This window comes from Oncorhynchus keta, chromosome 8 (assembly GCF_023373465.1).
Source record: "Oncorhynchus keta strain PuntledgeMale-10-30-2019 chromosome 8, Oket_V2, whole genome shotgun sequence".
NCBI classification, from domain to species: Eukaryota; Metazoa; Chordata; class Actinopteri; order Salmoniformes; family Salmonidae; genus Oncorhynchus; species Oncorhynchus keta.
In genome coordinates, this window is record NC_068428.1 from 35,822,010 (window position 1) to 35,847,185 (window position 25,176).

The 25,176-nt window shown below is 43.7% G+C and overlaps 1 protein-coding gene across 4 annotated transcripts; it reads left to right on the forward strand.

Moving 5' to 3' along the window:
- The first annotated feature begins 53 nt into the window (after positions 1-53).
- LOC118387117 (synaptotagmin-14-like) lies at positions 54-24,098 on the forward strand. 4 transcript variants are annotated; one of them, XM_035775282.2, is made up of 13 exons: positions 54-582; positions 2,612-2,662; positions 6,350-6,424; positions 10,422-10,568; positions 10,914-11,952; positions 12,615-12,767; positions 12,937-13,190; positions 13,759-13,929; positions 16,919-17,185; positions 17,525-17,702; positions 21,505-21,561; positions 21,787-21,902; positions 22,021-24,098. In XM_035775282.2, exons 5-13 carry the CDS (start codon positions 11,007-11,009, stop codon positions 22,219-22,221), a joined length of 2,343 nt encoding a protein of 780 aa, XP_035631175.1. In that variant the 5' UTR covers positions 54-582; positions 2,612-2,662; positions 6,350-6,424; positions 10,422-10,568; positions 10,914-11,006; the 3' UTR covers positions 22,222-24,098. The 4 variants fall into 4 exon arrangements, with proteins under 4 accessions (XP_035631175.1, XP_035631173.1, XP_035631174.1 ...); XM_035775280.2 differs by lacking the exon at positions 6,350-6,424; XM_035775281.2 differs by lacking the exon at positions 6,350-6,424 and having other exon boundaries at positions 10,918-11,952.
- The last annotated feature ends 1,078 nt before the right edge of the window (positions 24,099-25,176 follow it).

The following is a 25,176-nucleotide window of genomic DNA, read 5'->3' on the forward strand; positions in this document are numbered from 1 at the left end:
AAAAAAGGAAAAACACCACAATGTACATAATAATTAGTTTTAATCACATTACCTGGCTACGTTTTGCATATCGGCCAACCTGTTTTTACCAATAATTACACAGTAATTCATCATTGGGGAAAAAAAGTTGAATGGAACAACTGACCAATAGGTCTGTTGATAACTACACACTTTTCATTTAATTTATGAAACTTTTAATATTACAATAGTATAACTTTATATAACTGTATGCAGCAATACATAACATAGGCCATGTGATATTAGGCCATGATCATATTTTTATACATAATCCATCATACTTTCTAAACATGCAATTATAAAGATAAGTAGCTATTGCAAATAACCTACAATTTTTCATTGCACAGGTAGGCTAAAGTCAGTGTGCGGTGCTCATACAAATCAGTCTGATCTCGCGAGTTTACTTTCGGCTTCGCTAAACGCAACGAGAGCGCAGCGGTCAGGATGGTCTTGGATCAGGCTATCAAACAATGCCCCCTTCCTTCAAACACAAGAATAACCTCTCCCCAATTTTTACCCCCTCGCTTTGGTTCCATCTGGAACAGAACATAATGGCGGTTGATGGTAAGTATCCGGCACAGGTGACCTGCTGTACTCATATAACTTGCATGGGACAGAGCTAGAATGCTTAGTGCCAGTACCATTTAGTCAGCCAGATAGATGTCTAGCAATGATATACATGCACATTGCGGTGTCTCGTCAGCTTGTGCTGTAGCCTACATAGCCTGCAGAGATGCTGAAGAGTAGCCGCAAAGATGTTGTGGGATGCGCCGCGTGACACTTTTCTGTACCACGCGAAGTGGTCCTGAAGTGGACAGCGATGATCCAAAATAAATGTGACTCGGTCAATCGCGCATGAACGTGTGCCAGTCCTCATAAATGGTTCGTTAGAAACAGGATAGCATAGCCTAGTAAGTGTTCAAGTTTATTATAGGATAATGTGAACTTCACTACTGTTGAAGCCAGATAAATGCTATCAAAGGTAAACTCCTACAATGCCTACATTCAAGGCTGCATGGCTGCTTCTGCGCAATATTGTATCATACACGTATATAGGCTACTTGGTCACGTGTTCTCGCACGTTGGTTGGTTGCTATCCGGTCTCAGTACTGGAAGTGTTGCCGTCACACCTGGCAAATGCAATGCTGTGAGAGAGAAGAGAGGAAAGAGTCACTGTCAGCTGGTGAATGTGCTGGTCTTTAGCCAATGCAAATCTATACTTTACAGGTCACCGGTGTAAAGTCAGATATTTATCAATTACTTATAGCTTTTGTGTAGCCTATATAAACATTTTTACGGGGCAGGCTTCGGCTCACAACACAACATTTCATTGAGCGCAAATAGGAAGCATTTTCTGTAGGCTACAGCTGTTGCAGAGGATATAAAAGCTGCCTATTTTACGACGCTTTTTGTTTTTACCTGACTTGTTTGCTGCATGGTTGATATAAAACAGAAGAAAAGAGAGAGAAAGAGTAGACTACGGGTCATATACTGTCAAAGTAAAAACATCGTACATTTTTAAGCAGTAGCCTGTGTTGCACTATTAGAGCCCGTGTTGCACTATTAGAGCAACCTCCGTTTATTTTTTTCTCTGCAAAAATGTCGATGGGATAGGAGAGCTTTTATCAAGCTGGCTCAGACTGAGTGCATAGGTTGATTTTTGTGAAAGGTCAGGAGTCAGGCAGCTCTGACTGCCCTTGTTGCCTTATTGACCTCAGGGATGTCTTTTTATGTCCTGTGTCTGTAAACTCACCCTCCATAGGGAGTATAGTACACACTCAGTAGTGTAATATGAGGGTGAAAAGTCAAGAGCCTGAACTACAGTAAGACTAAGAGCTATAGTACACTCTCACTGTAGCCACTCAGAACATTAAGTCCTACATAGGATAGTGCCATGTGTGTGTGTGTGTGTGTGTGTGTGTGTGTGTGTGTGTATTCGTGCCTGTGTGTCTTTATTGTCTTATGAGTTTGAAAAGGTTTGAATACAGGGTTAAGAACACTGATCTATTTAAGCAATAAGGCACGAGAGGGTGTGGTATATGGCCAATATACCACGGCTAAGGGCTGTTCCTATGCAGGACCCAACGCGGAATGCCTGGATACAGCCCTTAGCCATGGTATATTGGCCATATACCACAAATCCTTGAGGTGCCTTATTGCTATTATAAACTGGTTACCAATGTAATTAGAGCAGTACAAATAAATTATTTATTCCGCAAAGGGACTCGGCTCCACCTCGTCCGCTGCTTTGTCCATTATTTCCAAGGTAATGTGCTGAACATCTGCGTTCATCCCTTCCATTTACTCTGTATACTATACATTAAACAGTTTTAAGGACAGACACAGTTGTCCCATTCTAAAACCCTATTCAGTTAGGATTCCTCAGATATTACATGTAATTAAACACTTGATAACTCTATGAGATTAGTTGGTTGGAGTTAATTAGTGTGTCACCTGCCTCTAATAGCCTTGGTTTACCTCTATGGGAGAGGCTGTGGAGGGACCATCATAGGGACCGACATGTGGCACCCTTGAGACGCAGAGCAATATCTTAACCCCTCACCCCTGACGCTCCTATCCCTTTAACCCCTAGGTGGTGGAGGGAGGAGCTGTGGCGTGCATGAGCTCATCTGTGCCAGAAGAGGTAAGATCAGGGGGGTGTCCTGTCTGTCTACATATCTGTCGGTCTGTCTTTCTATCGCTCTGTCTGTACTCCATTGTACTCTATGTATCTGTGTCTGTCTGCTTGACTGTACTTGTATCCCCCTTAAAAATAGAGAGATGGCTCCATCAAAGCAGTAGCTATCTAACGTGCTCATTTGGATCTTTGGAGTACACATGCAGTGCATTCAGAAAGTATTCAGACCCCTTTACTTTTTCCACATTTTGTTACGTTAAAGCCTTATTCTAAAATGTATTAAATCGTTTTTCCCCCTCATCAATCCACACATAATACCCCACAATGTCAAAGTAAAAACAGGGTTTTATTAACGTTTGCAAATGTATATCCCATATACATAAGCATTCAGACCATTTACTCAGTACTTTGTTGATGCACCTTTGGCAGCGATTACAGCCTCGAGTCTTCTTGGGTATGAAACTATAAGCTTGGTACACCTGTATTTGGGGAGTTTCTGCCATTCTTCTCTGTAGATCTTCTCAAGCTCTGTCAGGTTGGATGGAGAGCGTCGTTGCACAACGATTTTCAGGTCTCTCCAGAGATATTCGATCAGGTTCAAGTCCAGGCTTTGGCTGGGCCACTCAAGGACATTCAGAGACTTGTCTCAAAGCCACTCCTGTTTCCCTAAATCCTGACTAGTCTCCCAGTCCCTGCCGCTGAAAAACATCCCACAGGATGATGCTGCCACCACCATGCTTCACCGTAGGAATGGTGAAGGTTTCCTCCAGATGTGACACTTGGCATTCAGGACAAAAAGTTAAATCTTGGTTTCATCAGACTAGAGAATCTTGTTACTCATGGTGTGAGAGTCCTTAAGGTGCCTTTTGGCAAAATCCAAGCGGGCTGTCATGTGCCTCTTACTGAGGAGTGGCTTCTGTCGGGCCACTCTACACTAAAGGCCTGGTTGGTGGAGTGCTGCCGAGGTGGTTGTCCTTCTGGAAGGTTCTCCCATCTCCACAGAGGAACTCTGGAGCTCTGTCAGAGTGACCATCGGAATCTTGGTCACCTCCCTCAGCTTCTTCTCCCCTGATAGCTCAGTTTGGCTGGGTGGCTAGCTCTAGGAAGAGTCTTGGTTGTTCCAAACTTCTTCCATGTAAAAATGATAGAGGCCACTGTGTTCTTGGGGACCTTCAATGCTGCAGATTTATTTTGGTACCCTTCCCCAGATCTGTGCCTCAACACAATCCGGTCTCGGCGCTCTACGGACAATTCCTTCGACCTCGCGGCTTGGTTTTTGCTCAGACATTCACTCTCAACTGTGGGACCTTATAGAGACAGGTGTGTGCCTTTCCAAATCATGTCCAATCAATTGAATTTACCACAGGTGGACTCCAACTTAGTTGTAGAAACATCTCAAGGATGATCAATGGAAACAGGATGCACCTGAGCTCAATTTTGAGTCTCATAGTGAAGGGTCTGAATACTTATATAAATAAGGTATTTCTGTTTAAAAATTTTGCAAAAGTGTCTAAAAACCTGTTTTAGCTATGTGATTATGGGGTACTGAGTGTAGATTGATTTATTTTACCTTTATTTAACCAGGCAAGTCAGTTAAGAACATATTCTTATTTTCAATGACGGCCTAGGAACAGTGGGTTAACTGCCTGTTCAGGGGCAGAACGACAGATTTGTACCTTGTCAGCTCGGGGGTTTGAACTCGCAACCTTCCGGTTACTAGTCCAACGATCTAGCCACTAAATGAATTTAATGCATTTTAGAATAAGAATGTAACATAACAGAATGTGGAAAAAGTCAAGGGGTTTGAATACTTTCCGAATTCACTGCATGTAGGATCTTAATTTGATTACTCTTTTGTTGCTGAGAATGTTTCTGCACTGCAGGAAATGCAAACTTGTAGTGTATTCAAGGTTAAAAAGGCTTCTAAAGTTTGTAATTTCCACTTTAAAATGTCGGCCTTTATTGTTCGTAATGAAAAATGTATCAACCCCTACAAAAAAATGTACGTTCATTATAATCCACGTAATAATTCACATTTCTTGTTGCTACAGGATTATTTTCCTGCCGCAGCGAACTGTCTCAAATTAAGATCCTACATATGTAGAGGGATACTCAATAGTTATAGTTACAAACTTCTTGAAGATTCTACTGCATATCTGCTTGTGAATCATTTATGGGTGGGATATCAAGTTTTAAAGCTCTTCTCTAGAGAAAGCAGCAGTATTCATGATTTATTTACCACAAAGGTTTTGTTTTCGTATGTGGGGGTCCATGTGTAAGCAACGTTTTCACTACGCGCACTCTACATTTCCTGTGGTAACCTCAAACACACTTACAATGGCGCCCTGATAGTGGGTCCTGAAAAAGGGTATCAAAACATTGTTGCCATTGCTACCATGCTCAGCTAGCCTGAATGCAAACAATGAATTATGCAAAGAGGAAATATTAGAATAAACACTTTTTTTCTTTCTAATCAGTCGTTTTATTGTCCTATCAAAGAATCTCAGATAATCACATGACTCCTTGATTTTGGATAGTGTGGACAAACCTGGTACACATTTGTCAGAGTAACTCGGCTGTCAACATATATACTTCGTTAGTTGGATGTCAAATGTTCATGTTCTTTCACTTTTAATGACTGATTTTGTAAACTGCTTTTTAAAATATATTGTGGCTGTTACCTGGATACCAGATTCAGCCCTAATGCTCTGGACTTCAGTTGACGTACTGTACATAGATTGGCCTAAGAAACCCTACACACTCACCTCCACCACCCGCTTACACACACACACACACACACACACACACACACACACACACACACACACACACACACACACACACACACACACACACACACACACACACACACACACACACACACACACACACACACACACACACACACAGTATCCATGAACTTCACTCACCACCAGCCTCCATGACCAGCAGCCTCCATGACCACCAGCCTCCACCAGCAGCCTCCATGACCAGCAGCCTCCATGACCAGCAGCCTCCATGACCAGCAGCCTCCATGACCAGCAGCCTCCATGACCATCATCTCCATTGTTTTATTACAGTACTCCTTAGTGAGTTCAGAGTGGGACAACGTGGGGCTCAGGGCACATATTCATGCTCATATAATCACCTTCATTAAGATCTAAAAAGGCAAAATTGCTCCTCTATCAGCACTTGGCCTTTGTGAACACAGGCTCAGGTCAGGTTAGCATGGGGTGGCTAACGCTCAGCTAGCATCTGTCAATGAGAGAGGCATCCTGTTACTGCAGGTGTTTGAATTATTTAGGGGCAGTTGACATATACACAGCAGTACACACCACACTCCGGTTAGGGACAGGGAGAGGGACATACAGTACAATTGTGCCTGGCTTTTGGACTTCAGGGACACTTCAGGACCTAACGACTTAATTACCAGAATTGTCGCCAGTGAGAGAGGATAGGTACTGTAACTGTGTTAGGTGTTGTTGAGAATCGAGGAATTTTTGTACCAAACTCAAAAGATCACCACATGGTTTCCAAGTGTTGTAACAGCTTTTGCTTATGTTGGACTCAATATTAGGATCATAACCAATTTGTATGTTTTTGGACTTTTTAGCATTTTCTTTGTGCAGGATTCAATAATTGTCTTGGATAACCAGATTACCACTAAGAGGAACAACACTGCTGTTTTGACAGAATGGAAGACTTCGGTGTAGGGGCTTCAGACACATACTCAATGTAAACAAAAGAAACGCTGCTAGAATGGAGAAGGTGAGCTGTGCCCGTGGGTTTTTGTTCTCTTATCTCTCTCCCTATCTTTCACTCTTTTCGCTGAGCTTTGACTATCAGTCTATTCGTTTGGGAGAGGAGGACACAGGAGAAGGCACTACTTCTTGTCAGTTGTCAGGCTTCAGTGGTGTCTGCCCGTTGCCATGGTGAGAAGAATAGATAGTCCATGAAAAGTAGTTCCTTTTAAACTCAGTCAAATCAAATCTAAGTTTATTAGTCACGTGCGCTGAATACAACAGGTGTAGGTAGACCTTACAGTGAAATGCTTACTTACAGGCGTTAACCAACAGTGCAAAAAAGGTATTAGGTGAACAATAGGTAAGTAAAGAAATAAAACAACAGTAAAAAGACTGGCTATATACAGTAGCGAGGCTACATACAGACACCGGTTAATCAGGCTGATTGAGGTAGTATGTACATGTAGATATGGTTAAAGTGACTATATATGATGAACAGAGAGTAGCAGTAGCGTAAAGAGGGGTTGGTGGGTGGTGGGACACAATGCAGATAGCCCGGTTAGCCAATGTGCAGGAGCACGGGGTAAGAGGGCAAGAGGTTGGCTGAATGGTGGTCCTTTTCTCTGGGGATGTAGTGTGAACGAGAGCTGTAATGACTTGACTCCTCAGGCAATAGAAGTTTTCATATTGATGATCGTCCACCCACAATACTCTACCAATGACCCTTCATAGTTCCTGAATTGTTCTCATAGTTCCTGAATTGTTCTCATAGTTCCTGAATTGTTCTCATAGTTCCTGAATTGTTCTCATAGTTCCTGAATTGTTCTCAGTGTTCCTGAATTGTTCTCAGTGTTCCTGAATTGTTCTCATAGTTCCTGAATTGTTCTCATAGTTCCTGAATTGTTCTCATAGTTCCTGAATTGTTCTCATAGTTCCTGAATTGTTCTCATAGTTCCTGAATTGTTCTCATAGTTCCTGAATTGTTCTCAGTGTTCCTGAATTGTTCTCAGTGTTCCTGAATTGTTCTCAGCGTTCCTGAATTGTTCTCAGCGTTCCTGAATTGTTCTCAGCGTTCCTGAATTGTTCTCAGTGGCAGTGCATGTGCACATCAGATCAACATTCAGCCTCTCATGTAGACTTTTGAAGTATGTTTTGAACTTTTCTTTCCTCTGGCAGCTCTGTTCTATTTTTGTAATTCAACAGCCACTCATGCACCAGTGGCTTTTTAATGGCCTGTACACCGAGTGTACGAAACAAAAGGAACAATTGTTATTTTGATGACAGACTTATTGATGTCACCTGTTAAATCCACTTCCATCAGTGTAGATGAAGGTGAGGAGGCAGGTTAAAGAAGGATTTTTAAGCCTTGAGACAATTTGTTTCCATGCAGAAGGGTGAATGGGCACAACAAAATATTTAAGTTCCTTTGAACGGGGTATGGTAGTAGGTGTCAGGTGCACCAGTTTGAGTGTGTCAAGAACTGCAACGCTGCTGGATTTTTCAGGCTCAACAGTTTCCTGTGTGTATCAAGAATGGTCCACCACCCAAAGGACATCCAGCCAACTTTACACAACTGTGGGAAGCATTGGAGTCAACATGTGGAAAGCTTTCGAGACCTTGTAGAGACAAATTAAGACGGTTCTAAGGGCAAAAGGGGCTTCAACTCAATATTAGGAAAGTGTTCTTATTTTTTTTACACTCAGTGTATATTGTCCATTATTAGCTAACTGTACTGTACTGTACTGGTGAAGCTAACTGTACTGTACTGTAATGGTGAAGCTAACTGTACTGTACTGTACTGTACTGTAATGGTGAAGCTCACTGTACTGTACTGTAATGGTGAAGCTAACTGTACTGTACTGTAATGGTGAAGCTAACTGTGCTGTACTGTAATGGTGAAGCTAACTGTACTGTAATGGTGAAGCTAACTGTACTGTACTGTAATGGTGAAGCTAACTGTACTGTACTGGTGAAGCTAACTGTACTGTACTGTAATGGTGAAGCTAACTGTACTGTACTGTAATGGTGAAGCTAACTGCACTGTACTGTAATGGTGAAGCTAACTGTACTGTACTGTAATGGTGAAGCTAACTTTACTGTAATGGTGAAGCTAACTGCACTGTACTGTAATGGTGAAGCTAACTTTACTGTAATGGTGAAGCTAACTGTACTGTAATGGTAAAGCTAACTGTACTGTACTGTAATGGTGAAGCTAACTGCACTGTACTGTAATGGTGAAGCTAACTTTACTGTAATGGTGAAGCTAACTGTACTGTACTGTAATGGTGAAGCTAACTTTACTGTAATGGTGTACTATACTGGTGAAGTTATCATGTTTCTACTGTACTATACTGGTGAAGTTATCATGTTTCTACTGTACTATACTGGTGAAGTTATAATGTTTCAACTGTACTATACTGGTGAAGTTATAATGTTTCAACTGTACTATACTGGTGAAGTTATAATGTTTCAACTGTACTATACTGGTGAAGTTATCATGTTTCTACTGTACTATACTGGTGAAGTTATGTTTCAACTGTACTATACTGGTGAAGTTATAATGTTTCAACTGTACTATACTGGTGAAGTTATCATGTTTCTACTGTACTATACTGGTGAAGTTATGTTTCTACTGTACTATACTGAAGTTATCATGTTTCTACTGTACTATACTGGTGAAGTTATAATGTTTCAACTGTACTATACTGATGAAGTTATAATGTTTCAACTGTACTATACTGGTGAAGTTATAATGTTTCAACTGTACTATACTGATGAAGTTATAATGTTTCAACTGTACTATACTGATGAAGTTATAATGTTTCAACTGTACTATACTGGTGAAGTTATAATGTTTCAACTGTACTATACTGGTGAAGTTATCATGTTTCTACTGTACTATACTGGTGAAGTTATGTTTCAACTGTACTATACTGGTGAAGTTATAATGTTTCAACTGTACTATACTGGTGAAGTTATCATGTTTCTACTGTACTATACTGGTGAAGTTATCATGTTTCTACTGTACTATACTGAAGTTATCATGTTTCTACTGTACTATACTGGTGAAGTTATCATGTTTCTACTGTACTATACTGGTGAAGTTATCATGTTTCTACTGTACTATACTGGTGAAGTTATCATGTTTCTACTGTACTATACTGGTGAAGTTATCATGTTTCTACTGTACTATACTGAAGTTATCATGTTTCTACTGTACTATACTGAAGTTATCATGTTTCTACTGTACTATACTGGTGAAGTTATCATGTTTCTACTGTACTATACTGGTGAAGCTATCAGGTTTCTACTGTACTATACTGGTGAAGCTATCAGGTTTCTACTGTACTATACTGGTGAAGTTATCATGTTTCTACTGTGCTATACAGGTGAAGCTATCAGGTTTCTACTGTACTATGGTGAAGTTATCATGTTTCTACTGTACTATACTGGTGAAGTTATCATGTTTCTACTATACTGGTGAAGCTATCAGGTTTCTAATGTACTATACTGAAGTTATCATGTTTCTACTGTACTATACTGGTGAAGTTAGCATGTTACTACTATACTATACTGGTGAAGTTATCATGTTTCTACTATACTATACAGGTGAAGCTATCAGGTTTCTACTGTACTATACTGAAGTTATCATGTTTCTACTGTACTATACTAGTGAAGTTAGCATGTTACTACTATACTATACTGGTGAAGCTATCAGGTTTCTACTGTAAGCTATACTAGTGTTTCTAACTATACAGGTTTATCATGTTTCATGTTACTACTATACTATACTGGTGAAGTTATCATGTTTCTACTATATACTATACAGGTGATACAGGTGAAGTTATCAGGTTTATATTGTACTATACTGAAGTTATCATGTTTCTACTGTACTATACAGGTTGAAGCCATCAGGTTTCTCTACTCAGCATTCTCACACAGTCTCATTCCCTGGTCTCTGTTTTTGTCTTCTTCTATCTCTATATATGTCTGTTTTTTATTCTCTCCTCTCCTCTCCTCAGTGTCTCCAGAGCTGCTAGGAGTCCTATCCTCCATTGCGGCCTTTGTGGCCTTGATGGCTCTATTTTTTCTTTACGTCAGCAACAAGCTGTCAGTGGAGAGTGCCAGCGAGCTGCCATGCCTCGACGACTATAGGCCCAACCAGCAAGGTAAACACATCAAGTGGTACAACACTCAAAGTCTGTAAGCAGTTTGTTTATGGTCCTAGGCTAGTTTCCTGGACACAGGTAAAGCCTAGTTCTGGAATGAAAAGCTAATTTATTGATTCAGGCTTAGGCTTAATGTAGGTTCTGGGGATTGTCCCAAAATAATACAAATAAATCCATATCTGATTGTCTGACAAACAACCACTGTTACGATACATGCTTGTGGATGAGAAGGTCATGCATAGACATTATCCACAAATTGTCCTCCTCATACATGTATAAAGTGTAAGTCATGGATTTCAGACAGTAATACCTGGCCCACACACTCTAATGAACCAAATGTCCCAGCCAGAGTCTGTGATGAGATGATGAGATAATCTAGAACCCACCAGACAGTGTGGAGAAGGACAGCCACCACAGCCGTCAGCAAGTCCACCCAACATGGCGTTCTTCAAGAGCTTTGGGCAGAACCTACCATCTGTAAACATCTCCTCCATCTTGGATTCAGTCAGCAGCAGAGTGGACGACCTAGCCAGTGCTGTCAGTGATGCCACCTACAGCGTCAGTGACCAGCTGACCGAGCTCAGCGACCAGGTCATCAAGAAGGTGCAGACGGAGGAGGAGGAGGCTGCAGAAGCGACAGAGGGGGCCCAGGACAGCAAGGAAGGAAAGGCCCAGGAAGGGATAGCAGACTCATTCAGGAGCAAAATCAAGAGGCAGGCTTCTGAGGCCTGCTCAAGCTTGGCAGACTACAGCTCCAACCTCAGCCAATCCAATGACTCGAAGAATAACCAATCGAGTGACGTGACAGCAGAGGACTATGTTCCAGCCCAATTGGAATGGGTGTGGAAAGATGGAGGCTGGCGAGTGGTAAAACCAGGGGACAGTTCTGCAGAGGACAAGGAAAAGGAGGAGAAAAGGAAGGAGGAGGAAAAGACGAAGAAAGAGGAGAAGGAGAAGAGAAAGGCAGAGAAAGACAAGAAGAAGGAGGAGAGGCTGAAACAGGAGGAAGAGAAGAAAAATAGCCATCAAGAGACCATTGAGGAAGAGCCTGAAGATAAAGAAACCAGCTCATTGCCGAAAGAGACCCACACTGCTAGTCAGAACAAAGAGGGCCAGAAAGAGGACAAATCCAATGGGATCCACCAGAGTGACGACCATAGTGATCCACCGCAATCTCTTTGCCCTGAGGAAGAGTCGAGAGCATCCCAAAAGAAAAACAAGGGGAAAGCTGAAGAGGAGGAAGAGAATGAGATGAGTCCCGAGGGAGATGGAGAGACTGAAACTGCTATGTCTCCCGCTTCTAAGAAAAATAAGAAAAAGAGTGACAAGAAAGAGAAAATGAAAGGGAAGAAAGAGAGCAAGAAGACGAATAAAGAGGATAAAGGTGAGAGGGTGTGCTGCTTCCTACCTGCTCTCTTCTACCACATTCCCCCTCTTCTTCACCTCTACTCTTCATGGCTGTGGCCTGTGACCTAACTGTTACTCAGTGTTTAGGGTTCTAAACAAATTAAGTTTTTAACAGTCATGGATGGATCAAAATACATCTGTCTGTGGCTGTCATGTTCACGTGTTTTAGTTCTCACGGTTCTACCTATTTCTCTCAATGATTGTTGTAGATGTGACATCATGGATACAGGGAGAGAGTTTACCAGTTAGAAATATGATCATTCTCTTCTATGATGTTCGGCTAAGATCAACTGTAGTGTACGATTTTATCAGTTTTATATCTAATACGTCCTCTATGTGGAGACCATTAAATAGATAGAACAAGGAGATGGAATAGGGGCTTGAAAAGTTAAAAACACATCCTCTATGATCAGGGCCAATATCCACATAGCATCTCAGAATAGCAGTTCTGGTCTATGATCCCCACCCTGTCCATATAATCTGATTCATTATGAAATCAAAGGCCAAACTGATCCTGCTCTTGTGAATACTGGCTCTGAGAGTGGAGTTGTGTCTTATGCTGGGCTGATTGTGATGAGGCACTACGATCTTGTATGTGTATGTGTGTGTGTGTGTGTGTGTCGGTTTGCACCTATCCAGAGCAGAGCTGCCCAGAGCGTGGCTCTGAGGAGGACAGTGAAGAGGACAGGCCAGGGGGACACTCTGAACCCTCAGCCCAGCACAGAGCCTCAGTCTGGGACAACCGACACAAACACACCAGCGACCACAGCAGTGAGGCCTCCGCCGGACAAGGTGAGAAACTCACAGATGTGACAACTTACATAGAAAGACACACACACACTCACACACACACGCAGGCAGACAGTCACACGCATGCTATGTCTGATTGGCAGAACACACATAAATCTTTGAAACATTTCCCAAGAGACCTATCAAACATATCCATAACTGTCTTACACAGCCAACAGCATCCAGCGGATGAGACGAGGCTCTCCCCTCAACGAGCTCCAGCCACCCCCGTATCAGGACGAGAATAGTCCGGTCCGGGTGTCTCGCTCACGTTCTGGGGCGGGGGGTCTGGGGGAGTCGTCCCCAGACGTTAATGGTACACAGCGCTCCAGTGAGGCCAGCGTTGACCCGGACACTGAGAGTTACCTCAACAAGGGCTATGATGAGGATGTACCTAGTGACAGCACTGCCGTCCTGGGACCAGAGGTGAGCTAGGACATAGACGCTCGTATGCCAGATGGGGAACTGTTAGCATGTCCCATAGGGAAATGTGTCACGCTAGCCGGACACGCTCAGTTGCATACCGGATATCTAGCAAATGCAACCAACATAAGCCTATTGGCTAGTACTCTGTTTGACTATGATAGGCCTACCATCAGTCTCTTACCCCTCACTCACCCAGTGCCATGTCCTGCTTCATGACCCCCCCCCTCACTGTGTGATGTCACAGATGAAGACTGACTGACAGATTCATTCAAATCCATCTTACCATCCTTTCTTTCTCTCTCTCTCTCTCTCTCTCTCTCTCTCTCTCTCTCTCTGTCTCTCTCTGTCTCTCTCTCTCTCTCTCTCTTTTACCCCCTCTCCCCCACAGGATGGTTCACCCTCCCGTCTCCCCTTCACCCAGTGTTGTGTCCTGCTCTAAGGGCCTATATCTAACCTCACTCTGTGATGTCACAGATGAGGACTGAATCCAACAGATTCATGAATTTCAATGCATCTTTTCCTCCCCTCTATCGTCTTCCTCTCTTTCTCTTTATTTCACCCCTCCAAGGATGGTTCAACCTCCCATCTTCACGTAGGCTATGAGCCGGAGCCGCTGGCCAAGTACGGCACACTAGACGTGGCCTTCGAGTACGACTCGGGCGAGCAACGCCTTGCCGTCACTGTCACCGCAGCAACCGACATCCCCGCACTCAAACAGACAGGGAACATTGCGTGGCAGGTAGGGGATAAACAAACTAACACTTTACCGTTGTACTTGTCTGTCTTGCACTCACCCTTAAATGTATTTCCTTACTAGCACTGAATTTGTGCAGATGGTGGTTATTTTGAAGAACGTTTGACTTGCAGTGATTGTTTCATGTGGTACTACCTACCTTAGTTGTACTGAGTCACCCTGGATAAGAGCTTCAGCTTCAGTTAAAATGATTTTGAAATGATACAAAAAAGAGGCGTAATATATTATAACCCTTAATTATAATACATTATGAAGGCTCATTCATGCATATAGCAAGTTCAAAAGAATTATAACTATAATAAAAAATACTACGTGCCATTTAGCAGACACTCTTATCCATATCGACTTAAACTCATGCGTGCATTTCATATGGGTGGCCCCAGCGGGAATCAAACCAACGATCCTGAAGTTGCCAGTGCTATGATCTACCGACTGAGCCACAGGATCGCAAAAGTACAGGAACTTTCAATAACTTCCCTGGTTTCCCGAAATCGCAGTTGGAGGATTCCTGGAATCAGTAGGGAATCAGCAGGGAATCAGCAGAGAATCAGCAGGGAATCAGCAGGGAATCAGCAGAGAATCAGCAGGGAATCGGCAGAGAATCAGCAGGGAATTAGCAGGAAATCAGCAGGGAATCAGCAGAGAATCAGCAGGAAATCAGCAGGGAATTAGCAGGAAATCAGCAGAGAATCAGCAGGGAATCAGCAGGGAATCCGCAGGGAATCAGCAGAGAATCAGCAGGGAATCAGCAGGGAATCAGCAGAGAATCAGCAGGGAATCAGCAGGGAATCAGCAGAGAATCAGCAGAGAATCAGCAGGGAATCAGCAGAGAATCAGCAGGGAATCAGCAGGGAATCAGCAGAGAATCAGCAGGGAATCAGCAGGGAATCAGCAGGGAATCAGCAGGGAATCAGCAGGGAATCAGCAGGGAATCAGCAGAGAATCAGCAGAGAATCAGCAGAGAATCAGCAGAGAGAAATCAGCAGGGAATTAGCAGGAAATCAGCAGGAAATCAGCAGGGAATTAGCAGAGAATCAGCAGAGAATCAGCAGGGAATCAGCAGAGAATCAGCAGAGAATCAGCAGGGAATCAGCAGAGAATCAGCAGGGAATCAGCAGAGAATCAGCAGAGAATCAGCAGGGAATCAGCAGGGAATCAGCAGAGAATCAGCAGGGAATCAGCAGGGAATCAGCAGAGAATCAGCAGAGAATCAGCAGGGAATCAGCAGAGAATCAGCAGGGAATCAGCAGAGAATCAGCAGAGAATCAGCAGGGAATCAGCAGGGAATCAGCAGGGAATCAGCAGGGAATCAGCAGGGAATCAGCAGGGAATCAGCAGGGAATCAGCAGGGAATCAGCAGAGAATCAGCAGAGAATCAGCAGGGAATCAGCAGAGAATCAGCAGGGAATTAGCAGGAAATCAGCAGAGAATCAGCAGGGAATCAGCAGGGAATCAGCAGGGAATCAGCAGGAAATCAGCAGAGAATCAGCAGGGAATCAGCAGGGAATCAGCAGAGAATCAGCAGGGAATGAGCAGGAAATCAGCAGGGAATCAGCAGGGAATCAGCAGGGAATCAGCAGAGAATCAGCAGGGAATCAGCAGAGAATCAGCAGGGAATTAGCAGGAAATCAGCAGAGAATCAGCAGGGAATCTGCAGGGAATCTGCAGGGAATCTGCAGGGAATGAGCAGGAAATCAGCAGAGAATCAGCAGAGAATCAGCAGGGAATCAGCAGGGAATCAGCAGAGAATCAGCAGGGAATCAGCAGAGAATCAGCAGAGAATCAGCAGAGAATCAGCAGGGAATCAGCAGAGAATCAGCAGAGAATCAGCAGGGAATCAGCAGAGAATCAGCAGAGAATCAGCAGGGAATCAGCAGAGAATCAGCAGAGAATCAGCAGAGAATCAGCAGAGAATCAGCAGGGAATCAGCAGAGAATCAGCAGAGAATCAGCAGGGAATCAGCAGAGAATCAGCAGAGAATCAGCAGAGAATCAGCAGGGAATCAGCAGAGAATCAGCAGGGAATCAGCAGAGAATCAGCAGAGAATCAGCAGAGAATCAGCAGAGAATCAGCAGAGAATCAGCAGGGAATCAGCAGAGAATCAGCAGAGAATCAGCAGGAAATCAGCAGGGAATCAGCAGGGAATCAGCAGGGAATCAGCAGAGAATCAGCAGGGAATCAGCAGAGAATCAGCAGGGAATCAGCAGGGAATCAGCAGGGAATCAGCAGAGAATCAGCAGGGAATCAGCAGGGAATCAGCAGAGAATCAGCAGAGAATCAGCAGAGAATCAGCAGAGAATCAGCAGGGAATCAGCAGAGAATCAGCAGGGAATCAGCAGAGAATCAGCAGAGAATCAGCAGAGAATCAGCAGAGAATCAGCAGGGAATCAGCAGAGAATCAGCAGAGAATCAGCAGGGAATCAGCAGAGAATCAGCAGGGAATCAGCAGAGAATCAGCAGAGAATCAGCAGGGAATCAGCAGAGAATCAGCAGGGAATCAGCAGGGAATCAGCAGAGAATCAGCAGAGAATCAGCAGGGAATCAGCAGAGAATCAGCAGAGAATCAGCAGAGAATCAGCAGAGAATCAGCAGAGAATCAGCAGGGAATCAGCAGAGAATCAGCAGGGAATCAGCAGAGAATCAGCAGAGAATCAGCAGAGAATCAGCAGAGAATCAGCAGAGAATCAGCAGAGAATCAGCAGAGAATCAGCAGAGAATCAGCAGAGAATCAGCAGAGAATCAGCAGAGAATCAGCAGAGAATCAGCAGAGAATCAGCAGAGAATCAGCAGGGAATCAGCAGGGAATCAGCAGAGAATCAGCAGAGAATCAGCAGAGAATCAGCAGAGAATCCAGAATCCTCCAACCATGATTCTGGAAAAGCAGGGAATTTATTGAACGTTCCTGGACTTGTGCAACCCCACCCAGGATACATGTATGTTTTAAGTCCAATGTTATCTGTAAATATAAATGTAGGTGCACCTGGTGCTGCTGCCCACTAAGAAGCAACGGGCCAAGACGGGGGTGCAGAGGGGGCCGTGTCCCATGTTCACAGAGACCTTCCGCTTCACCCGGGTGGAGCAGGGGGCGCTGGCGGACCATGCCGTCAGGTTCCGTCTCTACAGCGTTAGGAGGATGAAGAAGGAGAAGGTGCTGGGAGAGAAGGTGTTCTACTTGACCAAACTCAACCTGCAGGGCAAGATGGCGCTGCCCGTTACACTGGAGCCTGGCACAGCACTAACGGTGAGTGGCTGGGGAGATGGGGCTGGGAGATGGAGAGGGGCGTGTGTGTGTGTGTGTGTGTGTGTGTGTGGGAGGAGTCTGTTTGTGCAATTTCTCGCCATAGAAGTCTGATTTGTATGATATGAACGAAGATAAATGACCAGTAGAAGCTATCGTTTAAAATGCATGCACTATAATGGTACAGTATCTCGTAGACTGACCCTTAGACAAACCATAGTCTCAAACAATCCAAGCCATCCAGTTGCATTGTACTGATTCCCACCAAGGCCACTCTCATACCAAGGCCTCTCTGTAGCTCTGTATGTGGTGTTAGCTGTCCTCTCCTGTCTCCCTATACAGGGCTGTGGATCGTTGGTGAGTGTGTCTCGCAGCGTGGCAGCTTTGTCCTACCGCTCTACATGGGACTCCACACCAGAGATCCTGCTGGGCCTCATCTATAACTCCACCACTGGCAGGCTCTCTGCAGAGGTCATCCAGGGCAGACAGTTCAACAACACAGCCTCAGACAAACCTCCCAGTGAGTGGACATCACATATGGATGACATCACATATCGATGACATCACATATGGATGACATAACATATGGATGGGCTCTCTTCTGTTGTATCTTTAATAATGGTATGTAGAAGTAGTAGGGTAGCTATAGTAGCAGGGTAGCTATAGTAGCAGGGTAGCTATAGTAGCAGGGTAGCTATAGTAGCAGGGTAGCTATAGTAGCAGGGTAGCTATAGTAGCAGGGTAGCTATAGTAGCAGGGTAGCTATAGTAGCAGGGTAGCTATAGTAGCAGGGTAGCTATAGTAGCAGGGTAGCTATAGTAGTAGGGTAGCTATAGTAGCAGGGTAGCTATAGTAGCAGGGTAGCTATAGTAGTAGGGTAGCTATAGTAGCAGGGTAGCTATAGTAGCAGGGTAGCTATAGTAGTAGGGTAGCTATAGTAGCAGGGTAGCTATAGTAGCAGGGTAGCTATAGTAGCAGGGTAGCTATAGTAGCAGGGTAGCTATAGTAGCAGGGTAGCTATAGTAGTAGGGTAGCTATAGTAGCAGGGTAGCTATAGTAGTAGGGTAGCTATAGTAGTAGGGTAGCTATAGTAGTAGGGTAGCTATACTAGTAGGGTAGCTATAGGAGCAGGGTAGCTATAGTAGTAGGGTAGCTATAGTAGTAGGGTAGCTATAGTAGTAGGGTAGCTATAGTAGCAGGGTAGCTATAGTAGTAGGGTAGCTATAGTAGCAGGGTAGCTATAGTAGCAGGGTAGCTATAGTAGTAGGGTAGCTATAGTAGCAGGGTAGCTATAGTAGCAGGGTAGCTATAGTAGCAGGGTAGCTATAGTAGTAGGGTAGCTATAGTAGCAGGGTAGCTATAGTAGTAGGGTAGCTATAGTAGTAGGGTAGCTATAGTAGTAGGGTAGCTATAGTAGTAGGGTAGCTATAGGAGCAGGGTAGCTATAGTAGTAGGGTAGCTATAGTAGCATGGTAGCTATAGTAGTAGGGTAGCTATAGTAGCAGGGTAGCTATAGTAGCAGGGTAGCTATAGTAGCTATAGTAGCAGGGTAGCTATAGTAGGGTAGCTATAGTAGTAGGGTAGCTATAGTAGCAGGGTAGCTATAGTAGTAGGGTAGCTATAGTAGTAGGGTAGCTATAGTAGTAGGGTAGCTATAGTAGCAGGGTAGCTATAGTAGCAGGGTAGCTATAGTAGCAGGGTAGCTATAGTAGCAGGGTAGCTATAGTAGCAGGGTAGCTATAGTAGTAGGGTAGCTATAGTAGCAGGGTAGCTATAGTAGCAGGGTAGCTATAGTAGCAGGGTAGCTATAGTATCAGGGTAGCTATAGTAGTAGGGTAGCTATAATGGCAGGGTAGCTACAGTATTAGGGTAGCTATAGTAGCAGGGTAGGTATAGTAGTAGGTTTGCTATAGCAGTAGGGTAGCTATTGTAATAAGGCAGCTTTTGCAGCAGGGTAGCTATAGAATCAGGGTAGCAATAGCAGCAGGGTAGCTATAGTATCAGGGTAGCTATAGCAGCAGTGTAGCTATAGTATCAAGGTAGCTATAGCAGCGGGGTAGCTATAGTATCAGGGTAGCTATAGTATCAGGGTAGCTATAGCAGCAGGGTAGCTATAGTATCAGGGTAGCTAGAGCAGCAGAGTAGCTATAGTATCAGGGTAGCTATAGTATCAGGGTAGCTATAGCAGCAGGGTAGCTATAGTATCAGGGTAGCTAGAGCAGCAGAGTAGCTATAGTAGGGTAGCTATAGTATCAGGGTAGCTAGAGCAGCAGAGTAGCTATAGCAGCAGGGTAGCTATAGTAGTAGGGTAGCTATAGCAGCAGGGTAGCTATAGTATCAGGGTAGCTATAGTAGCAGGGTAGCTATAGTATCAGGGTAGCTATAGTAGCAGGGTAGCTATAGCAGCAGGGTAGCTATAGTATCAGGGTAGCTATAGTAGTAGGGTAGCTATAGGATCAGGGTAGCTATAGTAGCAGGGTAGCTATAGTAGTAGGGTAGCTATAGGATCAGGGTAGCTATAGGATCAGGGTAGCTATAGTAGCAGGGTAGCTATAGTATCAGGGTAGCTATAGTATCAGGGTAACATCAGCAGGGTAGCTATAGTAGCAGGGTAGCTATAGTATCAGGGTAACTATAGTATCAGGGTAGCTATAGTATCAGGGTAGCTATAGTAGCAGGGTAGCTATAGCAGCAGGGTAGCTATAGTATCAGGGTAGCTATAGTAGCAGGGTAGCTATAGCAGCAGGGTAGCTATAGTAGCAGGGTAGCTATAGTAGCAGGGTAGCTATAGTATCAGGGTAGCTATAGTAACAGGGTAGCTATAGTATAGTATCAGGGTAGCTATAGTAGCAGGGTAGCTATAGCAGCAGGGTAGCTATAGTATCAGGGTAGCTATAGTAGCAGGGTAGCTATAGCAGCAGGGTAGCTATAGTATCAGGGTAGCTATAGTAGCAGGGTAGCAATAGCAGCAGGGTAGCTATAGTATCAGGGTAGCTATAGCAGCAGTGTAGCTATAGTATCAAGGTAGCTATAGCAGCGGGGTAGCTATAGTATCAGGGTAGCTATAGTATCAGGGTAGCTATAGCAGCAGGGTAGCTATAGTATCAGGGTAGCTAGAGCAGCAGAGTAGCTATAGTATCAGGGTAGCTATAGTATCAGGGTAGCTATAGCAGCAGGGTAGCTATAGTATCAGGGTAGCTAGAGCAGCAGAGTAGCTATAGTAGGGTAGCTATAGTATCAGGGTAGCTAGAGCAGCAGAGTAGCTATAGCAGCAGGGTAGCTATAGTAGTAGGGTAGCTATAGCAGCAGGGTAGCTATAGTATCAGGGTAGCTATAGTAGAAGGGTAGCTATAGTATCAGGGTAGCTATAGTAGCAGGGTAGCTATAGCAGCAGGGTAGCTATAGTATCAGGGTAGCTATAGTAGTAGGGTAGCTATAGGATCAGGGTAGCTATAGTAGCAGGGTAGCTATAGTAGTAGGGTAGCTATAGGATCAGGGTAGCTATAGTAGCAGGGTAGCTATAGTATCAGGGTAGCTATAGTAGCAGGGTAGCTATAGTAGCAGGGTAGCTATAGTATCAGGGTAGCTATAGTATCAGGGTAGCTATAGTATCAGGGTAGCTATAGTAGCAGGGTAGCTATAGCAGCAGGGTAGCTATAGTATCAGGGTAGCTATAGTAGCAGGGTAGCTATAGCAGCAGGGTAGCTATAGTAGCAGGGTAGCTATAGTAGCAGGGTAGCTATAGTATCAGGGTAGCTATAGTATCAGGGTAGCTATAGTATCAGGGTAGCTATAGTAGCAGGGTAGCTATAGCAGCAGGGTAGCTATAGTATCAGGGTAGCTATAGTAGCAGGGTAGCTATAGCAGCAGGGTAGCTATAGTATCAGGGTAGCTATAGTAGTAGGGTAGCTATAGGATCAGGGTAGCTATAGCATTCCTGGGTTGAAGTAGTACTGCATTGGTTCCATTGTGCCAGGCAAGCTCAATCAAGTGCAGCTTAAGTATTCGAAAGAAACAAATGCTATTTGATCCCAGGTCTGTACATGAGACAGGAATGGAAGGCATTGCTCTCTTCTGCTATAAGACATAGTTGATCATGTTATTGAGTAGGGTAGCTATAGCATTAAAATCCATAGATTTGAATAACATGTTTTATTCATGATGGTGGAATAAACTCTATATTCTTGCCTATTATTTACTTACTTTCACACTGTTTTATCCTCTCTAAACTGTCTTTCCTTTTATCCTCTCTAAACTCTCCTTCCCTCTGTTTTCCTCTTCTCTCCTCGTTCCTTCCTGGCCCTCTGTGTGTTGTGTCCCAGACGGTCTGTTTTGTTGTATAAAACAGCTAATAGGGGGACAACTTTATATCATGAGAGGTGAGTCCTCTGCTCTCAATCCATACACCTGTTCTATCTATACCAGAGACTCTGTGTCTGCTCCTCTCCGATAATGTTGGCATATCGTGAAAGAGAACCTGAAAAATTTCAGGGATTGAAAATGACACTATCTACAGGCCGTTCTTCACTGTTATGTTCATTAATCTTCACTAGATGGCAGCCTCCCCCTTCTCTCACTCCCTCCCTCCCTCCCTACGTCCCCAGACACCTATGTGAAGCTGACTATGCTGGACTCCAAGGGCAAGGAGATGTCCAAGTGCAAGACGTCGGTGTGCCGCGGTCAGCCCAACCCCACCTACAAGGAGACCTTTGTCTTTCAGGTGAGAGAGAGAGAGAGAGACAGAGAGAGAGACAGAAAAAAAGAGACAGAGAGAGTGAGACAGAGAAGGGATATAGAGACGGAGAGAAACAACCCACCCCATCTCTCTTGTCTTCCAGGTGGCCCTCTTCCAGCTCTCCGAGGTTTCCCTGGTGGTGTCGGTGTACAGCCGAAGGAGCAGCATGAAGGCCAGGGAGAAGGTGGGCTGGCTGTCCCTGGGGCTCAACAGCACTGGAGAGGAGCAGCAGGCACACTGGAGCCAGATGAAGGAGGCCGAGGGACAGCAGGTGTGCCATTGGCACACGCTCTCTGAATCTTGAACAGGTCTTGATGAGAATCACCAGATTTGATCTTGTTAACAAAGAATAATCTGTATAAATATATGTGAAATGAAATGGTTAAATAGGAGGAGGAATACGTTGGAGGAAGATTGCGGGGTATGTTGACCTCAGTGTCGAGAGAGAGAATATGTTCCATGACCTTCATTCAGAGAAGCAGACGAGGAGCTGTGAGGAACCATCCACCTATACTACGCACCTGGTGTGGGATGTGTGTGAGGGTGCAGCACTTTGAGAAGCACGTGGATTCCACTTGGAGTCTCCCGTTCACTGACAGCTGCTTTACTACTCTTTCATCTGTAAACCAGCCACTTAATCTGAGACAGACGGGTCTGGTTGACTGACTGGTCTGGTGCTAAACTCCCAGTTCCAGTCATGGTCGATGGGGTCATCAAATTAGACTCATCTTTGTAATAACCTCAAAGGTGAAATGGACACCTCTGGCCATGAAATGGACACCTCTGGCCATGAAATGGACACCGCTGGCCATGAAATGGACACCTCTGGCCATGAAATGGACACCGCTGCTCATGAAATGGACCATTCAGTCTCAGATTGAGAACAATTTTGTCATTAATTTCCCAGATTCTGGTCCACAATAGTAGATCTTCATGTAATTGTTGATCAAAATAGGACCATACATACAGTATCTCCTACAATGGACCATTTTCATCCTGAACCGAAGACCAAAGAGTGTGGAGAAGAACAACGACTTCAACAACCGTTCTTCCGGGGTTGTACTGAATGACTAGAAGGGACAAAGCCCCTCAGACATGGCAATTTGACTGGAACAACTCACTGGTTCACTCAATATGGCTGACAATTCTACGGTACTGTCCTCAAATGACACCAGCATATCAGACATTTCTCATCTGAAGCTCACAGCCATCGACAACGAGGATAATGCAATGGAATAGTGTTACCATGACTGTTAGAGCCAGCTGGGCCTGTCGATAAAGTCTACAACCCCTTTGGATTTCTTAAACTGTTATTGTGTCACAAATGTGGTATTAAAATGGATTTTATTCCATTTCTTTGGTCAACGATCTACACAAAATACGATGAAATGTCAAAATGTATTTTAATTTTTTAGGATTAATGGGAAAAAAAGTGCAATACTTGACTATTGAGTTCTATATATTGTGCTGTATGTATGGGGGACAGAGGAAGGGGTAGTCATTACAAAATAATGTCAACTACTATTATTTCCATATAACTTATGTGATTTGTTAAGCCACAGTTTACTTCTGAACTCATTTAAGCTTGCTTAAACAAAGTGGGTGAATACCTATGCAACAACTGTATTTGTGTTATTTAATTTGTATTAATTTGTAAAAATGTGTAGAATCTTCTTTTAATTTTGACATTAAGTATTTTTCAATCCCACTTTGTAATGTAACAAAATGTGGAAAAAAGTTCAAGGGGGTTTAGACTTTCTATAGGCACTGTATGCTAATGAGCAATGCTTATTTATTCACTGTTTACATTCTCGTTACATTATGCAATATCCATTTGACAAATTCATTTTGTGTCTTATTTTAGCGGTTTCTTTTTACGTCTGTTTCATCTCCCGATGCATTGTTTGTGTCACGTCTTTTTGTTGTGGTCATCTAAATCATCATTTGAGAATAGAAAAACAGTATGAGTTTTGTTTTGACTCACTGGGTTGTCTTTTAAACATTGTTGCAGAATCAAAACACAATACTGTACCCCAGTGGTCAACAACCTTTTCTGAGTCAAGATCACTTTCTGAGTCAAAATGCAAGCTGAGATCTACCGCTCAGATTATTTTTTTTAAACATGACTGAAAAATCTTAAACCTATGCAACATTAACCAATTAAAAACAGTTCTGTAGCAATGAGACCCAATACATTATCACTGCATTGGCTATGCTTGAATTGCCCTGCCAATGTTGTTTCTCAGGTCATTTTGAAATTACATTTAGAACATTTAGGTATATGATCACACTGGTAATAGATCATTTGTTGTATTACTTGTGAGGCACAAATTAGTGAGCATAATAATTAGCTTGCATCTGATGGTCAATCTGAGGGGATGGAGGAGAGGGGAGGCTGCCTCTCACTCACGGTCCCTCCGCCCTCCTTCCCTCTGTGGAGAAAAGGGGACAGTCTTCCAACTGATGGTGAAACTCAAATCACACTGCATTACTTCTGCCTCATGCACAAATGAATGTTGTTACTCCTATGACCAGAGAAAGTGAAATATTCCTCGATTTAAAAGAAGACAAGCAGCTAATAATAATAAGGCAAGCTTATGGAAACACTTTGCAAAACTCATCCATTGCAGCTGCAGTGCTGGTGGCTTGTAAAAGTGTTGTAGTGTTCACATTGTTGAATAAGAACTAGAACATAAACTTACATGTAAAAACAGCAGCTCTTCACTGTATTCGTTGGGTCTCTTTGCTATGCAACGAGACTTCTTTTTAAAGTCTTTGGCTCGAGAACACTGTGCAGACACCATGGTCGGAGCTATCTGGTTGGCCAGCGGTGTGCCTATAGGGGCACTTGATTGGCTCTCTGGGAACAATTTACCTTCCCGGTACTAGGGCAGCAGAACCAAGTGCACATACCGCCAACAGCGTGAAACGCATAGAAGGCTTTATCGTTGTTTTTTTACAGAAATAGTTGGTGATCGACTAGGAATGCCTTGGAGATCGACCGGTTGGTGGCCAACCCAGCACCTTTAATGTGTCACAAATTAGAGCTATTGTGTCACGACATGAATGTCACGACATCTCCACACTGTGTTCTTCCATGTAAATATAATCTAGTTATTCTATTTCTATGTAGAGAATCCCTGGTGAGGAATAGACCTACTGTATGACAAGCAGCATTCCACACAGTAGTATCATGACACGTGTTCTGCTGACTCTGAAGCAGGACTGGACACACATTTGACTGTGAAACATGTTTGAA

Bases quoted from the DNA above. Each gene is read 5' to 3' on its own strand.
- LOC118387117 (XM_035775282.2), top strand. From the start codon at position 11,007: ATGGCGTTCTTCAAGAGCTTTGGGCAGAACCTACCATCTGTAAACATC. The intron at 17,186-17,524 runs GTGAGTGGCTGG...CTCCCTATACAG, and splicing joins AGCCTGGCACAGCACTAACG to GGCTGTGGATCGTTGGTGAG. The intron at 21,562-21,786 runs GTGAGTCCTCTG...CTACGTCCCCAG, and splicing joins ACAACTTTATATCATGAGAG to ACACCTATGTGAAGCTGACT.